This window comes from Heliconius melpomene, chromosome 15, assembly GCF_056956725.1.
Source record: "Heliconius melpomene rosina isolate 202511_hmr_F chromosome 15, ASM5695672v1, whole genome shotgun sequence".
In the NCBI taxonomy this organism is placed as follows: domain Eukaryota; kingdom Metazoa; phylum Arthropoda; class Insecta; order Lepidoptera; family Nymphalidae; genus Heliconius; species Heliconius melpomene.
The window spans coordinates 4601201-4617871 of NC_140403.1; the positions used below are offsets into that span (position 1 = coordinate 4601201).

Consider the following 16671-nt stretch of genomic DNA (forward strand, 5'->3'; position numbering starts at 1 on the left):
TTATTGGTAAGTATAATAAAATAAATAAATAAGACATAATTAAATTTTAATATTATTACTTAATGGAAAAAAATATAGCAATTTTAAAAATCTCTATTTCCAATTATGTCAAATATTTTGTAAATCACATACCTATATATTTTTTGTTTTTGATTACAATATAACAAACATTTGTCATCTAAAAACTACTTAACTAGAAAATTTACACGTAATTCCTTGTAAAGTCATAACCTAGTAAAACACTAACTCTATTTGGTTAGAAGATACGTTCCGGGGATCTGCAATACATCTACATAATACACAAACGTCTAAATCAAATTTTGGTTACTTCACACAGAATGCAGTACTTGCATTGCATAATTTTGTATCACCTACTTATATAGTTTGTTAAGTATTAATACTAAGAGATTCGTGAAATCTTAATAATAGATAATCTAATAATATGAAATGCAAATAAATGCCTCAAAAGGCATATCATGGTGCAGGGCATGAACGTACAACTGTAAATGTGACTGTGTGATTGTGGGTTCGATTCCTACTCGAGAAATGAAATATTTAATACTTTTACTTCGCTCCGGTAACGAAGCTTAGTTACTTAACAGACTAAGCCTCCAGAATTCATCCAAATGTAGGGAACGGAAGTGTCTTAATAACGTAAGGTTAACATTAGGTTCCCAGGTTCCCTCCTGCTATGCGCAGGATATAGCAGAAAGCTAAAAAATATAAAAACTGCATAATGAATAAGCATATTTCTATTTCGCATAATAACAACAATTTATTTTTACTGTATATATGCTATATGCATTAAAATATATATCTTAAAACTTAAAAGTCATAATTGCCATATTTAAAAATTCTAAATCTTATTCATATTTTATACGTCACGCCAAAAAAATAGACGAAAGAAAATCTAATATTACCCTTTACATATATGCATCTCACTGAAATTTTAGCTTTTTCCATTTTCCTCATCCAACTTTCTAATAAAGGATTTCTCCTCGGTTGGCTCAATTTGGCTTTATCTCATTGAGACATAACTTACGTCAGTTCACACTTTATTTCTTTCTCTACGAAGCTAGCTATAATATTATATTATATAGAAAAACAGAGGCATCAAAATATATCTCGTAAAAATAATAGAAGCCAAGCAAAGAAATATCATGAAGGGTATTCAATAAAACAAAAATAAATAAATAAATAAATAAAACTTCAAGGGTATGGGAAAAGATAGTTTAATTTTATTTTTTCGTATAGATAGGTACAGAGTTAGCGTTGCACAGTACACACAAAAAATTATAAATAATACTCAAACAAGTAGGTATATTATTAATTATTTATCTATGTGTAAAATACCTACTTAAACCTAAAGAATTATTTGTAAAAACTCTTATTATGAGAAAAAAGAAATATATTAAAAAATATACATGCTTAATCTATTCACTGTTGACATATAATTACAATAAATAAATAAATAATAAATGTATCGCCATTTTCATTGAATAATTAATTAATTATCGAAATGTAGTGTTGTAACTGTTATAATTATATCTTGCTGATTCCGATAAATGTGACTGTGAGCTAGGACAGTCATCCCAGAGCCACCACATGGTGACCAAGACCTCTACATTTATTAACAATAATGAAATGAGAGGAATTGTCACTTTACTTATTAGTACTTTGAGACCACCCTTCGCAACCATTAACGGTTTAAGAATACCATCTATAATAACCTCCTTAAAACCCTTCATTACTAAGTTATTAGATCCGGAGCTTAGCAGAGTTAATACCAATCCCATCAACCCATTCATTTTGCTCGACGTCTTCGCTGTAATTGGTTCTAGAAAGTTCAATTTAGGCAAGGCTGGGCTCGTTTTTTCCTCAACACTCGTAGGTTCTTCAAATACCGTAGCAGATGCTTTGAATGGTTGTGTCCAGGTATTATAATTTTGACGTGGAAGTCCATCAGATGAATGTTTGACGTCTTTCGGAGAAATATCACTGCGGTACGATGCACGTAATTTTTGACTCTCATCCTCCGCCAACTCATCCAACCCACGGAGGAAATCTTTAAAAGAATAATCAGAATCTTGCGAATGAATTTTTTCTGCATTTGGCATTCGTTGGGATCGCATTGAGTTAGTGTGAGTTATCTGTTGCCGATTCATAAAATTGGACTGCGGAAAAGTATTTGAATTGTGAGGCACATTCGACCTCATATCGCCTGGCGCACTTCTATATTCAAATGGTGTATAGTAGTTTACCGGATCACCCGTCACACAAAATATGCACCAATAACAGTACATCAAGAACACTTGTAACGTCAAACACATCGACATGTTGATTATCTAAAGAGCATTTTAGCTTTTGTGGCACGTTATTTAATTATACTGTGAACTATGAGAAGGCACGTCGCATTCGAAATAATAAATAAACAATGTTGACCTACTTACTTATATTTACTACTTATTTTTGCTTTATTTTTGTACAATAATAAAAAATGCTTTAATTTTACCCTTTTATTTTTTCTCTTTGCAATTTATTTGCTTATTTCGTTTATCAGAATATGATTTATATAATTAATAATATGAATTTATTACACAATATTAATATTTTTATTACTTAATCTAATTCTTACTCAAGAGTGAACATTACTTTGGTAATTAAAAAAAACTTTTTTTTCCCTACAATATCATTCCCTAATTATTAGTGTATACATAAATATTATACTAAAAACATTACAATTTTTATCACAAAAAATAAAAGCAAGAAGAAAAACCGCAGATATATATTAGTATGTATTCACAACGCTTTGTCAGCTTATGTCGCCCCCAGAGTTGCAGTCCATTGACATACATTCGGCGACCTTGTCCCCAGCGAGAATGCTTAAGAGAGTTTTAGCGATGAAGCCGTCCTCCTCTACGTCATCGATCATTGTAAATGTTACAGCAGTCCCGAAATTACTACCCCAACCTATATTAGACGATCTTTGTATAACACACGCGAGTCGCTCAGAGCAATCCATAATAACTCTAGATCTGTTTTTCTTCTTTTTCTTTTTCAAATATTTCATCATTTTCGATAACACTGGCCACAATAACAAAGCTTTTAGCCCCATTTTGGCGAGCACTATGAGTGTTAGAGGGAATAGGAAAAGTTTACCTGCCAGTAATTTCATAAGAGCTATAACAGCCGCCGACATCATAATTTTAGCTGCACTCGCTAAGACACTGGCAAAAGATGCTAATGTATCTGTTTTTGGACACGAACTATGGTAATATCCGGAATCCGTATATGATTTTCGTATAGGTTCAGAATAATAATTTGAGGCACTTGTGAATAGATCTAAAAATGGTATAGGCGGTGATTGGGGGGTGACGGTGCTCAAGGATTGCTCCTGAGCGGACACTTTTGTTACAACTAAAAAAACAACAACAGCAGCTAACATGATTGACTAAACTGTTACGCTTCAAGACCTTCAATTCATTTAAAAACTTTGCTATAAATTCACAATTTCATGTTTGATCAAGGGAAACGGAGAACTCCATTTCACCTAACGGTTTAAAATAAGTTAGAGTACAATAGTCGTCGTTTATTGTGTTGAGTAAATATTTATTCTATTTTCAAAGCAATTTAAATTTATGATTCAATAATTAAAACATTTTAAAATAAAATTTATTTGGAATTAATTTTTAACGCCATTTTTAACTACAGTGACATAGCAATTTGCAAGCAACCAATTTAATTTACGATAATAATAATAAATAATATAAAAAATAATAATAAATAGTATCAGATTCGAATCTTTTATAGAGCTAGTCGCAAATATAATTAAAATCCTGAAATAATTTAATACTAAAGTATCTTTACAATTAATTTGTAGCCAAAAATAAAGAAAATTTACTGAGTATTAATATATTTTAAAATATCGAAATAAATCAAAATGTCCTTTAGTTATAGCTCGAGCATTCCAGAGTAATAAGTGGGAGTCCCCAAAAAAAAAATTTTGTGCATTTGTACAAAATAAAACTGCTCTACGGATTTATATTGTTTTATTGTTACAAATCGAATATTTGTAATTTTTCTAATTACCTCATAAAATTTTGATATAGGTATATTTATTTATGATTTATCAATTATTTTATGTGAAAAAAAAACTAATGAAATGTAATAATGATATTAATAATATTCTTATTAATAAATTAATCTTCATCTCGTTCGAAATTCGTCTCTTGTTTTTCTATATTTGCATAATCTATACTTTTAATTTAAAAAAAAAAATTTGGCGGGAAAAATAAACATTCATGTCATTCATTTAAAGTCATTGTTTAAAGTGATAACTCTATATATTTAGCTATATTTTGGTTTTCGTAAAATAACGTAATACAAGTGATTTAAAAATAAATTTAATTTTACTATAAACAAGCATTAACTTAAGTACATGTCACAAAAAAAGTTAACAGTGCCATGGTGTTCATTGGGTTTGTATTTGTATTTACTTTTTAGTATTCATAATTTTCATATATAATATAATGTAAAACGAAAAATAATGAAAATTATAACAATTTTATAATATGAATGTGCTGCTATAAGAAATAATGTTTAATTAGTATTGATAATAAAAAAAAACATTGACATTAATTAGACGTGATTCTTGCTCAGCATTACGGTGACCCAGTAACTTGTTTGCAATACTAAATAAACAGCCAGCTAAGAATATTTCATGAGCACTTCGACTCCTAAACTAGTTTTCGTCCATACTTTATATAGCTTCCTAATATATAATTCAAAAGAAATGTGCCACACATAATATGTAATTTTTAGAAAAATATGGGCCTTATCTTACAGTTGAACAATATAGAAACGCCATTTACAATACATATCTTAATAAATAACGACAATTGCTTAAATCATTTATTAATTTTATATCCCACATTTTTGGCACAGCTTATAATATCGTTATATTTATAATATCGTTTTATTTATGTATAATTTTAAATTCACTTCATGGAGATATTAGATGTGTTAAAAATAAAGTATGTCAATGTAACTAGCTGACACACATAGAACTAAAATATAAACTCATATGTAAATGATTTCCAACATATATACAGCCATTTTATATAATTTTTTACGACTTCAAATCTAATGAACATTTAATTTAATTTGAAAACTATTCCATATTAACGCGATTAATGCGTCATCGCGATTCGAAATTCAAATAAAATTAGGGCTAGCACTCTCTGATTAAATAGTTGTGACAGATATTATAACCGTGTCCGTCCCTAATTCGTACGACCTAAAAACCGTATAGCTTGCATAATGCAATTGGAGCGTGCTGCCACCTGCAGTGACGGGAGCACAAAATATTAAATGAACCTCATTGCTGTGGGAAATGAAACTACATAAAATACTATTAATTAAATCGTTAAACGAGACAGCGACCTGAATAAGCTTAATCTCTATGATTTTTATATATTAAAATATTCATTTTCCAATCTCATGATAATTCATATTAAATTATAATTTTGTAGAGATGTTTCTCGAGACTGCGTACATGTTATGTGACTTATTCTAACCTTGTATTTCACCTTGTAAAGATAACTAAAATAATATATAAATATTTAAGATTTTAATTTCTTCGCTTTGTCAATACGAGGAAAAGCGCGACGTAGAGTTCTGCCAATCAACTGGCAATGCTTCTAGAATTCGGAAAGTGGGGAACGGAAGTGTTTTAATAGGATCGGAATGTCATAACACCAGGTTCGCTTTGCTCAGCCTGCTATTTGCGGGATACAGTGTGAAGTTAAGAAAAAACACAATTATTTAAGCAACCAGAAGTATATATTTTAAATAACTTTAATTAAAACCAAGAAAACTCAAAAAGGTTCAAACATTTTCAGTAATAAAGCACTTGTTCATAGCCTAGCTAAGTATAGTACGTATGTGTCTTTGACGCAGAGTAGGTACGTGCTAAATAAACGGCACAAAGTTAAAACTTTCGGGCATTAATTAAGCAAAATCCCACAGACGCCAAATAAATTACGGCACCCAGGTAACCTTAGTCCATTTGCCTCGAAATTTCTAGGAACAGTATACGAAAAGAGAAAACCACGAAAAGTTACACCGCATTGTTTAAAATCATTTTACCAACGACGTCCAAACATCTGGGAGTATTCTAAAGATGATAATACTGACTTCGAGGTTGTAGAAAAAGGAGTTACGAAAAAAAATTACAAACAAAAGCTAATTAAGCGCTCCAAAAGCATAAACCCTAAGTTGGTCATATTTTTCTTGCTTGCTGTGGGATTTACAAGTGAGTATATTTAATTAGTATTTCGTTCTTACTGCTTACATTTGTTTTTGTTTAGTTTACAAAATTCTATAAAAAAATATTCATTTATTAGGAGAATGAAGATCGGAGAGTCTTCGTGATCGGAGAGTTTTAACACTAGGTTCTTAGGTTCCCTTTGCCTACCAGGCTATGTGCGGGATACAGCGTGAAGTTAAAAAATATACTATCTTTGCATGTAAAAAAAGATTTACATACAAAAAGTTATAAAATAAGAAATTCAACTTATCTGACACGTAACAAGTAATTTATAGGCACAATATAGATTTATAAAAAAGATTTATAAAGAAGGGCGACCTAGAATAGATTACGCTCTTCATAAAGACAAGAACTTTCCATTTGCAACTTTTATAATACTATTTATAAGATATAAATAATATTTTATAAATATTTTTTTTTAGCTTCACGCTGTATTCTGAACATATCAGGGTAGGTAGAGGGAACCTGGGCACCTTGTGTTAAGACACCCCACTCGTTGTTCAGAAACATCTGTTCCTGACTTTCCGAAGACGCACTTTGCCTCGTTACCAGGGCAAAGGAATAAAACTATTAAATATTTCATTCCCCCGAGAGGAAATCGAACCTGCGGCCGTTTCGTCTACAATCACAAGCTAGTGCCACTGCAAATAAGAGCAACCTATCGTTTTTTTCTAGAATCTCTTGTAAGCCAAAGAGTATAACATTCAATTCACTAGTTCTATACAAAACAAATATTTCATTCCCATCAATGAAATATCAATCATTATTATATCAGTCTCACTTTACTCTATTTCTGTCCAATATCTGGATGAAAATACATAAATCATCGTTTGTTTCCTCAATTTTAGTTTTATACTTTCTTCCCAATAACATTCTCCCAATGTATCAACTGACGAGGATTCTGTCGAAAACAAAGTTTATCTCTTTCAGTAAGTACTGACATTAATTAGTTTTACTTAGACTCGTAGAGTGCTAAATCTAAGCAAGAAATCGTTTGCTTACCTAAATATATATGTATATATTTGCCTGAAATAACTCTATACAAATAGAAAGACGGTCGGTCAATGCACCTTTAAGTAATTATGGATCTCTCTCGCGGCTTCGCCCGCTTGAACCACACAATTATTTATTTAGGAAAAAACTTGCGAATGACAGTATTATAAGTACACGTTTAGACTTCATAATTTGACAATTACTATAATATATGGCCAGCATAGAGTTTAAACGTGCTAACAGACTTATAAGCAAAAAAAACATTTAAAAAAACTATAAATATCTATATGAATATGCATTATTAAGAGATTTTTACAATTTAGAAAAATGATTTGTATTTTCTACTATATGAAATAAAATAAAGGTCAGTTTTTATATTTTTTCAAATGGCATAAGAATATTGATAACGAAAAAACAAAAAACGGATTTAGCAGGTTTACATTCTAAGCTGATGGTACCATATAGGTTCATTTTTATGAACTAGGCAAGCGTAGCTTTTTGCAAGTTTTTTAACCGACTTTTATAAAAGGAGGTTATCAATTCGACTGTATTTTTATGTTTGCTACCTCAGAACTTTGGACTGAATCGATTTTGATAATTCTTTTTTTTATTTTAAAGCTGATGTTTCCTATGTGGTCCCAGTTCTGTCTATTTTATATAGCTTACTGTTTTCAAGTCACTTTTTTTGTTGAAAATTAAATTATTCTCCTTAAATACTAATGTAACATAAATAAATCTAACATATTAACTCACTCACTCAGTGGACATCGATTTACGAGTGAACGACGAATGCTGCCATAGACTGAAGCATTTAACACTCGCGTTAAGCCAGGCCGAACAGGCATTGAGGTATTCACTGGAAATAATCATAAACGCAACGTAGTTGTATTAACTATGCTTAAATGTCTAGTAAATTAGTATAATGTTATTATATACGTTATTTATGGTTAAATGGAAAGAATGGAAGGAAATTTCTATGTAACTTTGTGAAGGCAAAGGAAAGATGGGAACCTAGTTTTCAAACATTTCTTTCCTCATTAAGATAATTCCGTTAATACTTTTCGCCAAGTTCTTTAAGCCCAAGGGTTGTGGTTTCGAAGCCCACTACTGGGAATAAAATAATTAATATTTTCTTTCCCTGGCTCTGGTAACGAGGCAAAACGCGGCGTTCAGTTTTGTCTGCGTGGCAGAACTGAACGCCGCAATGTCTCCAAATTTTGGCTGGAAAAGTGGGGAACAGAAGTATCTTAATGGCAACAGAGTGTATTAGCACTAGGTTCCCAAGCTACATCTGCCTACCCTACGATGTGCGGGATACAGCGGGAAACTTAAAAAAATAAAACGTATTAATGGTTTAGTAACGATAGTAATGGTTTATTATACTTTATAAAATTATTAAAAGCATTAAAACATAAAATTTTACTATTTTAAAATCTGTAGTAATAAATTCTAAAGGTTACATACTTATATCAATCACTCATATGAAAATGTCATATACCTATATATAATCTAGTACCTACAGGCTTCAAAGGTCACTTAAAAAGTATAAATATAAAGCTTGTATTTTTTATTAAAATTTAATAATTAAATATTATTATGCCATAAACCACCATTTGATTTTTATTGTTTTGTTAAAGGTCCTTATTATAATGACACGACGGTAACATTTATAATTCATTTTTTTCGGCTTCACGCTGTTTCCCGCAAACATAGCCGGATAGGCAGAAGGAACATGGGAATCTAGTGTTAAGACACTCTTTTCCCATTAAGGCACTTCCGTTCCCCATTATAATTAGTAATAAATAGATTTCTTTTATTTTCATTTCATATGAACTAATATAATATTTTTCTTTTTTTTTATGATATAAAACATACTCATTTATCTTAACAGAACAACTCGACATCGAAAAACAATGTTGTTACGTAACACAAACAAAGGTACGTTCCAACTTTCTTTTGTTATATTAATAAATTAGCTCGAACAAGTTCTATAATATTAACAATTTATTTGCTTAAAAAAAAGAATATAGAGAGAGAAATTCGAATGTAAAAGTTATTCATGACGGAGAGTGCTCATCCTTTATAGAGGAACATCCTAGACTCCCACTTTATTATTTATATTGAGAACTTATTGTACCTACACCTACGTACGAGGCGTCTGTATAAATGTTTGATAATTTCACGTAGATATAGATATATATACATTATATTATATGTTTTTATGTTTGGTCTTGGGTATATTTTCAGTTTCACTATGAATATTTTCGTTCAATCTTTTGTGCCTGGATAATACAACCTAAGAAAACAATAGTATTTTTGTATCTTATTATTTTACGATTTTCTGATGTATATAACAGCGCGATTTGAAGCTAGTCGTGGCACAGAGGCAAAAGCATGTAAACACTATAGGTTTTGGGTTCAACCACCACTTGAGGAAATTAAATTAAATATTTATATATTTGAATATTTTCATTACTTCCCCCTGGTGTCGCTCTGAGTTCTGCCACTCAACACGCAATGCCTCTAGAATTCGGCAGAAGGTGGGGAATGGAGTATCTTAACACTTGGCTCCATCCGCCTATCGTGCTAAATATATAAATATGGTGTCAAACAAGACAAACATCACATCTGTAAAAAGTCACATAGTTACTATTAATTATCCTAAAATTATTTCATACTAAATTACAAACAACTGTAGGTATATTATATCAGTAGCTCCCATATGAAATGTGTTCTACACAATACATTACAGAAACCTCACAAACTAAGTCAATAGAAACAGGATACATAGCCGGAGCTACCGCTATGAAGGGTAGCGAGACGACAGAGTGGGGGGGAAACGTCGCCTTTTGGGGTGTCTTGCCATTATGGCGTAATTCCCCACCACCTGATACGGTTTTAAAATTGCGAAGACTTACGCCGTCTGATTGTTGGCCTTTTAGGTAAAAATATAAATTATATATGTTTAATTTTGTTTATTTTTTTATATGACATACCAATGATTGTGTTGAAATATCTTTATATTAGATAGAATTTGTGAATTGGACATGTTTTGTTATATATATATGAGTTAAAGGAGGAAGGAAAGGATTCGATTCCCAGTCGGAGAAATGAAATAGGTAATAATATTTTCAATTTCTCGCTCAGGTAATGAGACAAAGCGCGGTATTCAGGTAAAAAAAAACATTTTTAGATGTCGTTAAATAAAAAAATGTCATATTGCATTATTTGCCTCATTAATTTATCAGGCGTAATAGATTTTTCATTATTTATAATTTTTTTATTTACATAGTGAAAGAATCTAGTGGTATTACCTTTATTATCACCAATGAAATCTTAAGGGTTCTTGTACAAAATCGATATTTTGTTTACCTCTATAAGTTTTACTAAGCGATAAAATAAGTAGTTTAATAATAGTTTAATTATGGAATTCTACCTAATATGCAGTTTTTCACTTCTTGAGTCAATTGTCAATATTTTTTTAACTTACACTCTATTTACTTCGTTTGAAGTTTGAAGTATTTTCGATGCAATATTTTTAGCTTAAAAATATAATGATGAAAGTACCCAAAAAAATTTTGTTAAGTATATGCAAAGTTGTATTCCCACACATTTTTTCTTAAGACATTTTATTTTTAGAGGATCATACGGTGAAATTATTATACAACTGCCACGAAAACTAATGGTGAACAGAATAAGCGTTGAACACATTCGCCCGGATACCGCCCTTAGTGCACCTAAGCATTTCACAATTTATGTAAGTGCTTATAGAATAATTAAGCTTATGCAAATAACTACACCACATTTAGTTTTTCCTTTAAAGTAAATGAAGCTATTGTAGAGCCGGCGCAGACGTCACTGTAAACAGAACGGTTATAGGTTCGATTCCCGCTTGGAGGATGAAATATAAACATAGCAATGTAGGCAGAGGGAACTTAAGAACGCAGTGTTAGGACACTCCGTTCCCACTAAAACACTTCCTGTCCCACATTCCGGCGAAACTCAACACCGCAGTTTGCCTTGTTATCAGAACGAAGAAACACAACCCACCCATTACCTGTCGCTTTTACAGTCGCACACTAGTGCACCTGCGCCACGACTGCCCTGTAATTAAAATTAAAATAAGTAAAATCGGGCTAATTTGCCGGCATATCTTTTTCCAGGGTATTCTCAGTAACGGTACGTGGATGAAAGAAGCTGACGGAGTGTACCAGCACAATAAACCAGCAAAACAATACTTTCATTTGGACAATAGAAACATTCCATTCCAACGGATTGTTGTCAGAGTTTTGTCGAACCAAGGCAACCCGAAATACACCTGTATATACAGATTACATTTTTACGCTACTCAATAGCAGCTTCATGAGAATAAATTTATATTAAAACAGTTCTAAGTAATACTTATCTGTGTTTTTTATTCGTCGTAATAATGAGAAACGAAAAAGCGAAAACATGAACTTACTTAAATATTATCGAATGAGCGATTGCAGACGATACTCAGTAGGTAATATTTAATGGAGGCCTGTCGTGGCACTGGGGCACAAGCAAGTGACTGTTTACGCGATAGGTTGTGGGTTCGATCACCACTTGAGGAAATTGAATATTTTCATTTCTTCGCCCTTGTGTCGAGGCGAATTGCAACTCGACACTCAGGCGCCTCCAGAATTCGACGGCAAATGGAGTGTCTTAACACTCCCTCCACCCTGCTGTGTGCCGGATACAGGTAAAGCTGGTCTTAAATCTTTATAAATAAAATTGGCTGATCGGTCTGTACATGACAGATATGAGAAAAATACTTGTTGGGGGCATGCACCAACGCAGCAGAACCAAAACAATGAAATTTATTTATGGTCTCTACATGGCAGTGTACTGTAGTTTGTGCGTTAGTGCACGCTAGCTAATCTCAGAAACGACTTCACCAATTTAAATGCTTGCAAATTAGTAAATGCAGTTTTAGTGCTCATTTTATTTCATACGGTTCATAAATTAAAAAAATCGGAGTAAGTTCGAAAACTAGAAACGCTTTAAACCTGGAATGACTCTTTAGTGTTCTGGAATTTTTAAGTGTATGTACTACTACTGTTCCCCACTGTTCCCGATACTAGTCTCTCCATCACTAGTCATCACTAGTCTCCATGCATAGTAAATCTTAATTATGATATGATATAGTATCATTTCACTGGGTTACAAAATTAAACAAAACATCAAATTTTTATATATTTATTTAGCGTCAATCAACTTAATGTATGGTTTAGGCGGCACTCCAGTCCTGAGCGGAACCTCCCCATGATGGGGGTGCAGCAGGAGCAGGCGCTGGGGCGGCAGTACCCCATTCTTCTTGAACCTATGCAATAAAAAAAATTGAATTTATAAATTGTGAATAACTTACATGCTATTTTATATGATTATGCTTTGTTGTTACCCAGACTGAGGGAATAAAAAACCCAAAGTGAATAGAATCCACTACCGTCGTCTTTACATTCAAATATGTGCCAGCAGTCTTATTTATTAAATTATCGCAGTATCAGTCATAAAAAGTAATCAAATAATGTATTACCTGGGCAGCCCAATCTTCCTGAGCCGCAGCAGGTGCACCAAAGCTGGCTGCAGGTGGTGGTGCAGCAGCCTCTTCATTCCAGGAAGCAACAGGCTCTGGGGGCTCATAGTCCTCATGTACAGGTGGTGCTGGTACCTCAGGCTTAGCAGCAACGACAGCCTATAAGTAATATTTTAAAACAATATTTAGAATTTAGAAATACAAGCATTCATCTCCTATTTTACATGTTGTATCCCTTTTTTCACCTAGATGGCACCCTGATTCTTTACAACATATATAATATTAGTAAAGATTTTGTCTATATTTCCGGCTATATGTAATAGCCGAAAGTAAAAGTAACATGTTCCACACAGGACCAAGGTGACAATTCATAATTTCACATATTTTTTTTAGAATCATAGAAAAGGAAATAATTTATTTAAAACCACCCCAATTACAATTTAATTCAGTAGCAGCACTGCTCCACAACAGCTAAAAAAAATTAACATATAATTAAGAAAAACAAGTCTACCTGTTCCTTAGCTTGTTGTTCTTCCTTTTCGCTTTCTTCAGGATCTCTAAAGAAGAAGAGGTCAACTACGACATCCCACCTCTGGTCGCGTGGTAGAGTACCTCTCAGACGCAGAACTTCACGAGCCAAGAGCCACCACATGAGACCAATGGAGTGGGATGACTGAAAAAAAACAAAAAACATTAAACCAATAAGTAATACTATTAAGATAAAACAAATAAAAAGACAACAAAAATATACTAATATAATTCTATTAATTTCTTTCAGATCAATGTTTTAGAGAGAAATTTCCAAAACAATTTTTCCTGAAAGTTAATCATTTGAAACATAAACATGAAATTGACAAATATAATTTTGTATCAATATTATGTTAGAAGGGTATTTGTACAGGGGAAAAATTATATTTTAACTTAAAAGTGTGTACATAAGATCTATGCTTGGAATTATGGAATCTACAAGCTTATTTGTTTATATAATAAAATATAATCTAAACATTTTAACAGTATAGGTAATGAACTATACTAATCTATATTTAATATTATAAAGCTAAAGTTTGTTTGAAAAGTTATTTTTTTGTCCATTTATCTATCAAGTAGTCTACTAGACAGAGTCAACCTGGGCAGTTAGAATGTGTCACACACAACTTCCATTTGCCCAAGCAGGTAAGTTAATGCTTCTAAAATTACCTTAGTGTTGCATGGAATGGCAATATCAACAAATCTAAGAGGAGAGTCAGTGTTGCAGAAAGCAATGACTGGAATGTTGACATATGACGCCTCAGTAATTGGCTGATGATCTTGAGCCGGGTCCAATACAATCAAAAGACGTGGCTCCCTGAATGCAGCTTGGATCTGGAATAAAATGTCTTTATTGACTTTTATTGCTTTACAAACAATTAATACAAATTTTGTTTCTAATTGTCAGAATCATTTGTAATCATACTTGCATAGCAATCAGTGGTTCCTTAGTTAATTTTTGTCATCATAGAAGTAAGTCATATTTATTATTAAATATTATTAATGAAATAACAATCATTTGCTAGCATTTCACCTGATTAGTGAAGGCACCAGGAGTAAATCTTCCAGCAATGGGAGTGGCTCCAGTGTGGGCAGCGAACTTCAGAACGGCTCTTTGACCAAAAGGTCTTGAAGAGATGACGAAAATGTCCGCTGGGTTTTCGATAGCTACAACTGCACGTGCGGCCAGCACAAGCTTCTCCCAGGTGCGACGAAGGTTGATCACGTGGGTACCGTCAGCGCGACGCTTGTATACGTAGGTTTCCATCTATGAAAACGATTAAATTGTAAATATGTGCCTCATCAAAAATAAAATATCTTCATAATTTCGAGAACGAAATGGATCATCATTATCCTATATCTTATAAAACAAAGTCGCTTTTTGTGTCTGTCTGAACTTTCTAACTCTTCTTCTTCTAAACCACCCAACGGATTTTCATGTGGTTTTCACCATTAGGTCGAGTATTTTTCAGGGAAGGTTTATATATAGTTTATTATTTGTACATTCTTTTGTAAATTAACATAAATACGATAAATGTGTATAAAGTCCTACCCGCTGAGACACTTTGGCGCATGCGCTGCTTTAATGGTAAATACTACATGAAAAAAATGTACTGGAGTATTGTTCCTCTTAATAAGATCTACAAAAAAGTCCGCGATGGCATATTCATATCTTTTAAGAATAACGTGTAGTGATCATATTTCTGTCTAAAAATAGTAATTTCAATATATTTTTTATTGTGAGGGATATTTTTCCATAATGGTATTAATCCTTATCCTTTAAAATACTTTATTAAATTTCTACGTTAAACGAAGATAAAATTTGCTTTTTAAACTATTTCGAAATTGCGAATAGTTTTAGAGAAAAACGCATTTAATTATTGACACATCACGCCGTTCACACATCAGCTGTATGTTACTCAAGTTTCACTTATCCCTTACTCTCAGCATATAAATAAGTATATTAGTTACGTTGGCCATTTAATGTAGATCAAAACTGTCATTTACTGTTTTTCATTTTAATAAGTACTTTAGAAGATGTTACAATATCAAAAAATCCTTGCTGCGAAACGCGCCTCGCGACGTTATGCTTATACAAGCGAGTCCGCCGCGCCCGCCTGCCTTACACGCATCGGTGGTTCAGTGGTACAATGCTCGCCTGCCACGCGGGCAGCCCGGGTTCAATTCCCGGCCGATGCATTCTATTTAATTTTCGTCACAGGCAGCCACGTAGTGCTTGCTTTTCATCAGGGACAGAATACCCTCTTCAGCATTAACCACAAGCTCGAAAAAAAAAACCCGCCTGCCTTTATAGCAACGAAGATTTAGATGCGTTTGCACGTATTGGATAATTCGAGTTGAATGTATTATTTAATGTCATTTAACTATCTAAAAATAGTAATTTAAATATATTTTAACAAGTACTTGAAAAGATTAGTATCACAGATATAAAATTACGGTACCTACTTAAAAATCCTTGCTGTGTAAAACAATTGGAAAATCCTTATTGAAACAACGAAAATGCGGGTTGCATTAGGGTTTAATTAATTTTCACATTATCTTAAGTGCTTTGCAAACCTACATTATATGAATATTCCAGTAGTAAAAGCGGGCGAAGCCGCAAGGGGGTCGCTAGTATTTATATAAAAATGATATATCGTGTTTGTTCGTAACTTACCTGGAAATTAACATTTTCTGACCCAAGATGGGTTGTTGCCGCCAACATTTTGGTTACATCTTCCTCGTTGAGGGCCAAAATATCTAATCCTCCCGACATCGTTGCGTTTATTTGAGTTACGACTAAACCTGTAAAGCAATAATAGTTACATTAAAGAACACAAGTACAACTTACACCGGGTCATACAAATACAAATACGACTCAAATTCATTAATATAAAAATATTAAAAAATACACAAAATAGCTACTAGAACATAAAAGCGATGGTTTTATTTTGCTGTAGAATGGAATTTATCCATTAAGATTAATAATATAATTTAAAATTTAATTTTAAACTTACGCGTGTAATGCCACTGGGAGAGTGTCGGATTAAAAGAACTGTCAATCGTGACACCTTTCAAAGTAGTCTTTTTAAGAAAAATCGACGTAGATTCTTCTATTTTGAGCCTTCATGTATAACTTTTACCATAATAAAAGTTATTTAAAATACGCTGTAAGATTATTATTATTATTTTCAAATATTACTAGCCTAATATACTTTGTGGCATAATAATAAAATATGTTAAAGTTCATGTATATTTTAGATAT

General features: G+C 32.3%; 4 protein-coding genes across 4 annotated transcripts; 1 reads left to right on the forward strand and 3 right to left on the reverse strand.

Annotated features, from left to right (window-relative positions):
• Nucleotides 1–1224: 1224 nt before the first annotated feature.
• On the reverse strand, nucleotides 1225–2410 carry LOC146531379 (uncharacterized). The gene has a single exon (XM_085198305.1). It carries the CDS (start codon nucleotides 2334–2336, stop codon nucleotides 1512–1514), a length of 825 nt encoding a protein of 274 aa, XP_085054431.1. The 5' UTR covers nucleotides 2337–2410; the 3' UTR covers nucleotides 1225–1511.
• A 334-nt stretch (nucleotides 2411–2744) lies between these two features.
• LOC146531380 (uncharacterized) lies at nucleotides 2745–3445 on the reverse strand. The gene has a single exon (XM_085198771.1). The coding sequence runs from the start codon at nucleotides 3443–3445 to the stop codon at nucleotides 2813–2815; it is 633 nt and encodes a 210-aa protein (XP_085054897.1). The 3' UTR covers nucleotides 2745–2812.
• An 849-nt stretch (nucleotides 3446–4294) lies between these two features.
• On the forward strand, nucleotides 4295–11700 carry LOC146531381 (uncharacterized). Its single transcript, XM_085198406.1, has 8 exons — nucleotides 4295–4478; nucleotides 6086–6313; nucleotides 7177–7257; nucleotides 8083–8170; nucleotides 9213–9259; nucleotides 10074–10263; nucleotides 10961–11078; nucleotides 11485–11700. The coding sequence occupies exons 1-8, from the start codon at nucleotides 4439–4441 to the stop codon at nucleotides 11674–11676; spliced, it is 984 nt and encodes a 327-aa protein (XP_085054532.1). The 5' UTR covers nucleotides 4295–4438; the 3' UTR covers nucleotides 11677–11700.
• Nucleotides 11701–12525: 825 nt separating this feature from the next.
• Nucleotides 12526–16560, reverse strand: sta (stubarista 40S ribosomal protein SA). Its single transcript, XM_085198710.1, has 7 exons — nucleotides 16424–16560; nucleotides 16084–16211; nucleotides 14440–14673; nucleotides 14076–14240; nucleotides 13390–13551; nucleotides 12879–13037; nucleotides 12526–12665 (listed from the first exon to the last, which is right to left on the reverse strand). The coding sequence occupies exons 2-7, from the start codon at nucleotides 16180–16182 to the stop codon at nucleotides 12573–12575; spliced, it is 912 nt and encodes a 303-aa protein (XP_085054836.1). The 5' UTR covers nucleotides 16183–16211; nucleotides 16424–16560; the 3' UTR covers nucleotides 12526–12572.
• Nucleotides 16561–16671: the final 111 nt, after the last annotated feature.